This window comes from Pelodiscus sinensis, chromosome 3 (genome assembly GCF_052426305.1).
Source record: "Pelodiscus sinensis isolate ZL-2025 chromosome 3, ASM5242630v1, whole genome shotgun sequence".
NCBI classification, from domain to species: domain Eukaryota; kingdom Metazoa; phylum Chordata; order Testudines; family Trionychidae; genus Pelodiscus; species Pelodiscus sinensis.
In genome coordinates, this window is record NC_143054.1 from 47225187 (window position 1) to 47237527 (window position 12341).

Sequence of the window (12341 nt, forward strand, 5' to 3'; positions counted from 1 at the left end):
CCTCTACCCTAAGCTTGCTCAGCCAGTTAACCAATTAAATGTTAGTTTAGCCCTATTAAACATTAGGTTAGCCTAACGTTTAACCAGTTAACTGATTTACTGGGATTGTACTTCACTATACTCAATTGGCATCTCATCCTGAAAGAAATCTTTCCTGAACCCCCTCTTCTTTGCCTTCCAACAACCCCCCAATCTTCCATTTTATCATCAGAATCAAGAGCCTCACAGACCAGGAAACACCAACTCAAAATGGCCCCAGACCTTGCCAGAACAACAGAATAAAACCTTGCAGACTTATCTCCAATTCTGCAATGATGGACACTTGCACAACAAATCTTTCAAGATCCAAGATTCCTAGACATGCCTATCACAGCTTGTGGTGTACTTCACAGTAGGAAAAATTATTCATTACCATTTTGGCAATTGTAGTTAAAGAACTCAGAACAGGAAATATTTTTTTAAACATCAAAGGTTTTGTCTGTGGATCAGTTGCAAACAGGAATAAAAAAAGTGAATAAAGTATTCACTGCAAATACTGAGAAAAGGCTGGATTTGGGTGATGTTATATGCATTGAAACTCCAGTTTTTATTCATAAGTAACTTCCTTTGTTGTGTTAAAACTTTTTTTTTTTTACAGATGTTACATAAGAATGGTTCATTAAAACATAAAATTAAGTTTGACTGTCATCTAGAACTTGTAAAGATTTCAGACCTGTATAAATAGCGGGAAATCTGTCATTAACAATATGACACATCTGGTAAACTAATCTAAAATATGTTGTAGCATGTTGTTACCGTATTTTAATGTCAGTAATCATAATTGTCCTATAGGAAATGATAGGCTACAACATTAGCTGTGTTATTTTGAGATAAGTATGGTCGCAACAGTCTGGGTGTGGTTTCCCCTACACCTTATTTCCAGAAGAAATGAGCTTTCTATTAATGTGAGCTGATGCAATGTGATATGTTCAATGATACTGTTTTCATGCCTGAAATAATGTAGAGGTGTTATCATTATATATACCACCCTATTATGGAGGCATTTTTCTTAGTTTCTCAAATTGTACAATTCCAGCATTAAATTACATGATGTGAAATACTACATATGATAAGAATGGTTGGCATGATTAACTTATTTTTACACAGTCATATAAAAGCAATGTATAATTCAGGAATAATAGGAGAAATAGAAAGACCTTAGATAAATTAAAAGTATTCTCTTTTCTTGCGATACATATATTTATGCTGTACTAGCACAATACATGTAAGTGCAAGTGGTTTGAGATATACATTAAATACAAAGGATATGACAGGTTGAAACACAGAACTTTCCAAAGAATTATAACTTAATTAAAACAGGACTTTGACAAAATGACACTAACTTTAATATCATCCTGGAGTAGACATTATATCTGAATTGAAAATGCTCTTACATTTCATAGAGTTTAAAAATCATAACCTTACAAGAAATTACAAATCTCATGTGGACGGTATATTTGCATTGGCGACAGCTAAAGTGATGCCAGGAATGAAAGGATTTGAGGGAAATCTGTAGGAAATCAAGGAAACTATCTAATATTATGAGACACAACAGAAATTTTGAATCTGTTTTTTCTAAATCATTCATTTTTTCTAAATCATTCAAGGCTACTTTTTTCAAAAAAAACCCCCTGCAGTCTAGACACAGCCATAATGTCCTGGGCACTGACTTTTCAGATTCCTATCCAGGACTGTCAAACAGCTAACGAAACTATCCCCAGAGAACACAGCCCAAATTTTCTAATGAGTCCACCTTGAGAGAGAGAACTCTGGGCTATAAATCAGTGTTTATGCAGTTCAGACATAATCAGTAAGGTTCAAAGGCACAGGATGTACCTCCATAGCATGTTTCAGTGCTTTTATTTTTAAAGCTACCCTTTAACCTAGGACAAAATAACAAGAATCACAAAGGGAAAGAAAGGAGGAGCACAGGTTGCAGAACTTTTCCCAGTGCATCATGACAGTCTTTGGTATAGTTATTCTGGTTATTCTTCTCCATTTTAAGCCATATATTTTACAGTACTATGATTATAACAGAACAAGGCATTAACTTCATAGTTTTGCCAGACACCTTCCTGAGGGGCAAGAGTAGTAGAGGGGATAATGTAAAATTATGCAGTTATGGAAAGCAAGGGGTACACATGGAAACAACATTTATTCATAAATTAATTCACTTGCATGAAGTTCATTATCAAAAATAAACACCTGTATAAAGGTAAAAAGACACCGTCTCCTTGGTTTATGCTCCCAAATCTAGGATCCATTCCTCAAATGCTGAGCACCTCCAGCTGGGTAATGCGTGGGAGGTGAAAACACTCAGTATTTTGTGGTTTAAGCCATTAATTTATACCAGCATATCAAACCTTATCTAATTATCCATTTTGATGCCCTGGATAGGAAAGCAAGTACTATCACCCTCATTTTACAGATGAGGGAATGGCCATAGAGTGTTGTAAGTCACTTGCCCAAGTCTGCAGAGAGTCAGTGTTAAGAGCTGGTTAAGAACTCAGAAGTAGCTGCCTCTCCATCCTGGGCTCACATGATACTTCTTTGAGTTACTCAACCTTTTAGCTCAGTGGTACCCAAATGCTTCTTGTTGTGCCCACCCCTTACTAGTAATGGAATCTGTCCATTGTTCCTCTCCATTAAAGCACAGTTAGCCCAACAGAAGAGTTTGGGCTGAATACAGATTTGGAGGCAAAACTGGGGAGGATGGAGGAGCTGGGAGTAGAGTCACAGCTGGCAGGGGTGGGCTGGGGGCACGGTGAGGTTGGAGGGAACTTCCTCCCAGTTCCCCCTCGGGGACTAGCCTAGCTGCACCCTCCTGGACATACCTCCATGCCCGCCTCCCCGCAGTTAGGGCACCACGGCTTTAGCAGTGTTTTTGGAAGAGATTATATTCATCTTGCTCAAGATGGTAAGAGCAAATAAATACACAAAAGAAACAAATCCAAAGCTAACTGAAGCACACACATATATATGAATACACTATTATTATTATTACTTGTTTAGCACTGAAAATGTGCTTGACTGCACATTGTATAAAATACTTGTATCACAAATACTGATGATATGCAAAAATAATTTTATTTCAGATTATTCAAAGCAATTATTCTGACAATGTCCCTTAAGAAACCATGATTTTAGTACAAACACAAAGGAAACTGCAACTTTGCATTGCCCTAAAACTTGCTTCACAGCTGCATGAATAGAATTTCAATGTGCTTGGAGCTTTCATTAGCAGCATCATTCCCAATGGCTCTTGTCTTGCTGTGTGTTTTGGAAAATACTGTACACATTATGATAGTTAATTAATAATAATAATACAGCAAACGTTATACATTGAGCATGTTGGGCCACACCCTTGCCTGGTATGAATCACTATAGTTCTATTGTCTTAATTGCAACAATACTGATATAAACCCCCTGACATCAGGCTCATATTTTCCAAAAAAGTGTAAAAAACCTACTACAACAGAAATAGAAGGAATGGATTTCAATGCACCATCTAAAGTTATATTTTAATGTCTGATTCTGGACCAGGAACACAGCTCAAGTAAATGAGCCATGAAGAGTAGAGTGCAGTGCACAGTGTGGAATGAACCCTTCTTCTAGGTGACCATGGTACATCAAAGATGTAGCAGTACTACTACTGCAGTCTGAGAAGGGCTGCAGCTGTCCCCCTCCTCCATCTCTCTGCTCTAAATATTTATTTTTGGATCTATGAAAAGGAGGGCAGTCAATTGATTAAAATAATTAATCACAATTACTTACACTGTTTAACAATAATAGGACACTGTTTATTTAAACATTTATTTAATAAATTAATTAACGGAAGCATGTCCTCTGGAATGCTGGCTGAAGCATGAAGGGTCCTACAAATGTTTAAGTATGTCTGGCATGCGAGTACCTTGCAATACCAGCTACAAAAGTGCCATGTGAAATCTTGGTCTAAGTTTCAGGGGTCATTGTAGCCAAGAAGTGGCCAATATTATCTCCTGCAAATTGTAACCAATTTTGTTTGTCTTACTTACTGACAGAATAAGAAGTAGGACTAAGTGGATTAGTATGCTCTGATATACTGGTTTTGAGTGCAGTTATTAACAAAAAAATTTACATTTGTAAGTTATGCTTTTATGAGAAGATTGCACTACAGTATATCGATGAGGTGAACTGAAAAAACACATTTTTTTTACATTTTACAGTGCAAATATTTGTAATACAAATTATAATATAAAGTGAGCACTGTACACTTAGCATTCTGTGTTGTAATAAAAATCATGTAGAGAAACATCCAAAAATACTTAATACATTTCAGTTGGTATTCTATTGTTTAACAGTGAGATTAATCACAATTAATTTTTTTAATTGCGATTTTTTTTGTGATTAATCAACAGCCATAATCAGAACTACCACCAACTTATCAGGTACAATGGGGAACAAGGAACCCTTCTGGAGCAAAGCTGTCCTTTCTCCCCATATCCTCTTTCCTGATGCAGTAGAACCAGGTCCAGCATGTGCAGGCATTCTGTGACTGAGAAATTTGGAGCAAGATCTGACCCATAGAACATTAAAATCACATGCCATTTTGCAGAAAAGTATTTTTGAACTCTGTATTTTAATTGCAGGTATTGGCACTATCATTCAAAGAATAATAAAAAACACCTTTTAGACCAGGTTATATTTATTGCTTGGGGTAATGGATATGGCAACAGGAGAGAAAGAGTTTGTTGACGCATCAATAAGACTGACAACTGACACTGTGAAATATATTCAGGCGCTAATCAGCATGCTCACTGTTGCTGTTAAAAATGATCTATGACTGTGATTAATTGCCTTTGAAATTTTGATCAAAATTGATCTGTCCAATTTTCTGGTCCTAGTTCCATAAGTCAAATCTCACCCTAGAATTACACAGATCAATTTAGTCTGGGCTTCTGTAAAAGCAGAGCTAAAAGAAGGTAGAAGTAATTTTTGAGTTGTCAGTGACTGATTGGTTTTTTGATTTCACACTTTTACTAAAGATAGAATAGGCCTTACCATAGCTGTCATAAGCGTCTTCACTTGTTCCATGACCATAATCATAATATTCAGGCACACTGCAACAGATTCAGACAGCAAGAAATGTTACTATAATTAGAAGAAATCAACACAAAAGCTTAGATAGTAAACCAAAGTTAAATTGTTATTACTTTTATATGCAAACATAACTTAGCGGCTTATTGCAGCTATGGAACACAGTCAAAAGATATATGCTATATAGGACATGCTATATGTCTTACTCTTATTTATTATCTACTAATATCAAAATAAAATTGTTCCAAAATGTGTAAACATACAAATCATTTTTCAAAGTTGTGGCAGAAGGTTAGGGATATAAACTCACAAGAACAAAGTGCAGTCTTGTAATATCTCACACTAAGGTTTCCTTGTGGTTATAAGTTCCTCAGAGCTTCAGCTCAGAATAAGCACACAGTCTTGTTATGGGCCCTCAGTAGGCCATGTCCTTTCAGTCCTTCCCTCCATCGACCATGGGTGCTGATCAGTGGTGACTGCTGGGAAGGGACACAAAGGGGGCACCAGCCACATGACCTCTCCCATCTCTGGTGGTGACTTCTCCCCATGCCATTCCAGCCTGGCAGAAGGCATTGACTTTTCCCCTCCCTAGTTCACCCCAGGATCTGCCTCTTTTCATCCCACCCCCATTCCACCCCTTCTGCCAAGCCCACAACTGTGCTCTTCTCCTTCCCCACTCCTCTCCCTCTCCACCCCCCACTCTTATTCCCCCAATCTCTTCCCACAAGCTATGTGGCCTGAGAGACTATCAGGGTGCCTTCTGCAGGTTGCAGGGTTGGGCTACCCTTCATGTACCAGCAGAGTTGGGGGAAAGATGAGTGATTCTGTCCCAGCCTGCTCTGCTGTCTCTCCATAGTGTTGGGTGGGCCACATGACCCTTTGTGACCCCCACTCCATGTGTCACCCCTGTTCCTGTTCATTTTACAAGATCAGAAAGGGGCCTCGATTAGACTATAATTGGAATTTTTAATCAAAAATATGTTTATCCTCTGGCCTCTGAAGAGTCCAGTTTGAACTAGCATATGAATGTCTCCCCAGGGGGTTTCAAAGACTGATAACTAAGGAAATTTATTATCATCTCCATTCTTAATAGAGATATACATACAATACAGCAACACCACATACAATTGCATTTTTAATAGACTGTACCCAAAAGGTACCGTAAGTTTTAGCTTCACTTATGATGGTTTCAAACTCCCAGACTTTAGGTCATCTCCGGGCCAGAGCACATTCACAATCTGACCCAGAAGACCCAGCAGCCCGGAGTGGCATGTCTGAACCCATGTCTGAACCCATCCACCAAACCCCATTCCTTTTCACCACCGCTTTTCCTTCTCCTTTACCTTCCCCTGACTTGATCTTGGAGGGTTTATAGTTTTAGATCAAATACAATTCATTTGCTAAGCATGCTTATAGGAATAATATCTGAAGTTACTGAAGCTGAAACAATTAGTAGGAAAACACTAATAATAAGGTTAGTAACATGAGACTTATAAGAAGTTGCTTGTGGTTAGCATAACTGAACAAAAGTAGGACTAAGATGATTATCCCAATTTAACTATTTTTTTGCCAGCAGGCAACTGAACACAAACTGGTACACCCACAAGCTTTTAATATTTTATATAAAAAAAATTGGGACTTTTTGAAATTTTTAACAGGCAGTTATACCACATTGATTGGAAGTATAAATATAGTTAGCTAGAAGAACCCATATGTAGTAACATGGGCTGTTATTGCTGATGCATGTGGGAAAAGATGAACTAGTGTGACCTCTGTCTATGTGTACTAATACATAAGTTGGATATTTTCTTGCTTTCTCAGGTCTGTCCAGTTCTAGAACAGTGAATTGCCTGCCCTGAGATCAGTCTTTTGATGTGCCCCACTTACTTTTTCTTCTCTCTTTGTTTATAACGGTTTCCATAAGATTGTATGTAATGTAAGACAAATTATAAACAGCACCGGAAACAACATCACTGTGTTTATCTTATTCTTATACTTAGGTATATTGAATTTTATGTCAATTATATTTTTCTGAATTAACTAAAGCCCCTAAAATTTGTGAGTGCACTTGATCAGTTTTGTCAATTAACTCCACGGAATTGTCTGAAAAGGGCTCCGTACATATGACAAATGTATGTTGCATCCAAATATATAATTTTATAATTATCATAATTGATCAGATTCAGTGGTACAAGTAAATAAAAGTTCTTACTGGTACAGGAGGAGAAGGGCACACCAGTTAAGGGGATGGGGATGTTACTGACCCACGTTACACCCCCTCCTCAGCCTGGGACTCCTGTGCTCTTCCCCTCCCCATTCCATATTACCTAGGGATAATAATTACCTAAATAATATTGAGAAAATCTGGACTGTAAAAACTAGATTTATATTCTTATGGCTTTACAAATACATTACTACACTATATATAAGTATAATGTGATCATTTTATGTTCATTGGTAGCAGATCACAGTAAATAATTAAGCACATGAATTCAGTATAAACAAAATTTGGTTATTTAATTTTAGAGTTCTCTGACATCCCATAATTTAGTAACTATGGTTACTAGTAACTACAGGTTTTCTTGGTATTTTTAATTGGAAACAAGGCACTATTATCTGTGATTAGCTTTCATTACTCTTCAAGCAATATGAAGTGTAATTTTCTTAAGTACATACACCTACCTGAAAGCAGAATGTAATATATTTTCTAAAACAGATATAATTAATTTGTTAACAATTTTTTACCTATAACTACTAAATTTTTAATACTGCACAGTATTTTAACCACAGGGCTTCCAAATCACAATGGGCTTAATTTTCAATCATCCGGGGTTAACCTCAGTGGTCCTACTTGTGAGAGAAGACTGGGAATACTGACTTTCATAAAGGTTTCATTATTTTTGCTTCTTAAGTGGGTTCTCATTTTAGGATGTTTTAAAGCAATTTTTCTCTGTCAAGATGAAAATGTTCAAAGATAAGCTTTTTGACTTATGGCCTATTTCCTAAATTAAAAAAAATGCTAAACTGTCCTGTTTGTAAAAAAGAATGTTGATGTCTGATCATAAGATGTTCACATTTATTTTTAATTATCCTGACAGATGCATATTGAGGGTTTGGCTGTAGCTAAATCTTTTTAAGCGGTTATTTTTTATCATCACAAAATGTCATCTCAAGACCTTTTTGCCTATGTAAAGCTGTGTCACCTTCCTTAAAACTGACCATAAGTTCTGAGTTTTTGATATTTTGGGGAGGAGGGCACAAACTTACAATCTCTGTGGTATGTAAACACTGATTTTGTTTTTTAAGTTTCTGGGGTAACTAGGCCTTTCCCTAGTAAATGCTAGCTAAAGATTACTTAATCTGAACCGGACTGAATTAAGTTGCATGGCTCCAAAATAGACCTCACATTTGATTTGTGTGAAGGTCTAAACAGCTAAATAAGGGTACGTCTACACTAGCCCCTTATTTTGAACTAGGGAGGCTAATGAGGGCAACCGAAGTTGCTAATGAAGTGCAGGATTTAAATATCCCGCGCTTGATTAGCATAATCCTGGCCAGTCGCCATTTTGGAAACTGACTAGCCCGAAGTAACTACCCGCATCTATATGTGGCAGAGAAGCGGGATTCCAAGATAAACCCCTTAGTTTGAATTAACTGTTACTCCTCGTTAATCCTAAGAGTTATGCAACTTCTGCATATTAGAGCATTCTATTATGGCCTGCATTATAATATCTTTGCTGGAAGAGGGGAAGTAAAGGCTTAGCCAAAACTCAAGAACTTAATTTAAATTGGAAGCTTTTGATTGGCACATCCTTAGATCCCTTTTTAACATTTATAAGGGTTGTTTGCTTTTTGTATTAATCTGATCTTTTAATTAATTTGGTAATTTCAATTCAGCCTGTAGACTAACTTGTTGCTTTGACCTTGATTTGATGGCTGTATTCTTTTAGTTTCTCGTCAACTCTTTATTGATAATATGAGTCAGCCATTCCAAAATGGAACTGCTGCCATGCTTGATCATGTAAGCAGCATGGACATACTTTGGCTTAGAGGATGCACTTTGTATCTCCATGACAGCATCAATATCTACATCAGGTTTGTAATATGCTATCATTTTCTGGTGCTCTCCCGGCACTCTCATATCAGATCGATGCATGTGCATTCTTCCACTGCAAATCCACATCAGAAACATGGAGTCTGGTTGCAATACAAAGCTTGAGAAGTTGACCACCATTATTGTTTGTGGTTACATCCATAAAAATATGCAATACTTTCCAACCAAGCTGTTCGAACATCAACACTCATTGTGGCATTGACATTGGCATTAGATTACATAATAATAATGTCATGAATGGATACTCTGCTGATGAACATAAGAACATAAGAATATAAGAATGGCCATACTGGGTCAGACCAAAGCTCCATCGAGCTCAGTATCCTGTCTTCCAACAGTTGTCAATGCTAGATGCTCCAGAGGGAATGAACAGAATATCTCCTGTCACCCATTTACAGCTTCTGAAAGAGACTAAGGACATCATCCCTGTCCTCCCTGGCCCTAGCCATTGTTGGATTTATCCTCCAGGAATTTATACACGATTAATGCGTGTTGTTCTGTGTCTTCCTCATTGGTATGGTTAACTGGTGTATAAGCAGTAATGAAGGTGATGTTGTCATGTGTAGAGAGAAAGTTTTGTCATCACAATACACTTGGAGATGGGAGAACACCTTAGGAGGGCTTGACAGGGCCAAGGAACATTCACCAAGGCCAATATGGCCACTACCCTCACCATGGGCTCTGATCATAATGATAGCCTTGAATAACTAACTACTAATGCTAATGGGTCTTGCAGAGTCCTGTCATGAAATGTTGTATTGGTTCAAGACACATGACAAGGGAGTAGGAGCACCAATGGTTTTCAGGGTATGTTCCAAACAGATAATCCATATTTAATCATCAGTGTTACAGGAATGGCTCCTAAACCAAAGCTACCATAGTAATGCACCTATCCCAGATCCATGAAACAGCAACAATCTGTTGAACACATATGGTGATTTTATCATGTTACAGATGTTAAGGGTAACCAGCCTTCAATATCTACTCTAATTACTCTACACCAGTATGGGTGACTTAGACATCTGTTCTGTATGTTGGAGTGCATACCATCCCACCTGTTTTATGCATTGAACCCAACAAAAGCTGGATGGAGATCTTGCAGAGGGCCTAGCACATGCTGGAAGAATGTCATGATTTCAGACCTTCCCTGGCCTGGCCTAATATAGAGCAAGCCACAACACTGGCAAGAGACTGGGCTATCTAAGAATGGGTGGGAATAAGTATTCACTTCATACTTCACATGAAGAATAATTAAAGATGAATGAATGAGTGAGTCTAAGTTTAGTTTAAGAGTATTAATGATAGCTTATCTTGTGGTGTGCTTTCTTGGTTTTTTTAACTAGTTTTAATAAAAGTCCTAAAATTCAGAGCCTGTTATTGAATTTCTTTACTTCCTCTCTCAGGTATAGCTAAGTAAATCTCTCCACGTCTAATATTCCATTTTGGTTAAATTATCTTACTTATGGTTTCAGTGGAATGTGAAATTCTTCACTTCTAGTTTTCTATCAATGTGCTGGTACTTTTCATGGCTAGATGAAGTCAAGGTATAGATAGAGCCCAGACCAACGAGAGACATGTCACAAGCACTTTTAAACGTTTTCCATCTGTAATTTAAATGCTCAATTGTGAGTTTATAAAATTTACAATTAAACATTAAATAGCAAAATATAAGAGTGACCATGGATAATTCTAAACACCCATATAACTCAATGTTTTAACATAAAGAATGAAAGTTAGCTGGGTGCATTTCCAAGTCATTCTTCAATGTTCTACTGACAATATGGAAACATAATCTGACTTTTTTTTTCTGGAGACATAACATGGGACAGATATTCATTTGGTGTAATATGACATTGCTCCAGTGACTTCAACTGTGCTACAACCATTTACACGAGTCAAAGTTCTGGACATAATATACAATTATACTTTCACTTGCCTAGCATCAGCGGACTTCAAAAAGTTTTACAAAGATGAGTAATAACTCTGCTTCTCTGAATATATTGCCAAACTCTTACCTCTAGTTTTTATGCCACTTGTGTGAGCTGTGCAGCCAACTTTCCCAGCTTTTAAAGTTTTTGATGCACTTGTAGTCTAACTTGAGGGTTTTGTCCTATTCAGCTTCTTCCCAAATCAGGTAATGCAGTGGTCCAGACTGATTTGTAACCACAATCAGTGAAGGAGCTATCCAATGCCTTCAGTTCAAGCAGATTCAGATTCTAATGTTGGGGTCTGGGTTTAATTTGGGGGTATATCTATACTGCAAATGTGGGAGGTAGTTTCCAGTTTAGCTAGCTGTACACATGCTAGATTTGGTTATGCTGGCCTGCGAAAGATAGCAGTGTTTTCATGGCTTCACAGGTTGTGACATGAGCTAACTGTCCTAGTATATGCCCATATGGTTAGATGGGATTGTATTTGGGTAACTAGGTCATGCATCTGTAGCCAAACTGCTACAATTTCTCTACTCCAGCACCCATGGGACCTGACCGATTCTGAATGAGACAATTTTCTAGACTACAAGAGGTCAATATTGTTCAGCAACATTATTAACACTTCCACGGTTTACTGGGCTGTTAAAGGACATTTAGGGGTAAATTATAGTAAATAACAGCAAGGAACACTGTGAGTTAGGACTGGTGGCTGAAAACAAACTTTAGGGGACTGTGGGAAACGTGGCCATACCCATAAAAAGTAGGCATCAATCTTACTAAAATCATTCCTCATGATGGATGTTTCTGGATGAGAGAGTTCTGGATTAGAGAGGTTAAACCTGTATTTAATGGTACTTTGATAAAAGCCAGAGAAAGTATGTGTACTGAACTTTAAATTACTTTCCTGGCTTCAGTGAAATGTACCATTTCTGTTAATGTTCCCTGACTCTCAATGAGTGCTTACTTTGCTATCCTAAATCCAAAATGCATAATTTCTTAATCTCTCTGTGTGTCTCCTCAAATTATTATTTTTTGTTTCTTATCTCTACCCACGTTGCTTCATTTACAGACATAAGCCCTCATTAATTTTTTATTTGCCAATCTCCTGCCAGCAAAAGACTCCCAGCAAAAGAGAAAGTTTGTGGCCTGCATCAGTTAACCAATAACACTGAGAGATAGTC

At 37.4% G+C, this 12341-nt stretch overlaps 1 protein-coding gene across 1 annotated transcript in view; it reads right to left on the reverse strand.

The window, feature by feature from the left end:
• KHDRBS2 (KH RNA binding domain containing, signal transduction associated 2) overlaps positions 1–12341 on the reverse strand; it is a 594613-nt gene that overhangs the window by 18247 nt on the left and 564025 nt on the right. The window contains exon 8 of the mRNA XM_014575134.4: positions 5080–5138. Within this exon, the coding sequence (XP_014430620.1) occupies positions 5080–5138 (59 nt within the window). The remainder of the gene's footprint in view (positions 1–5079; positions 5139–12341) is intronic.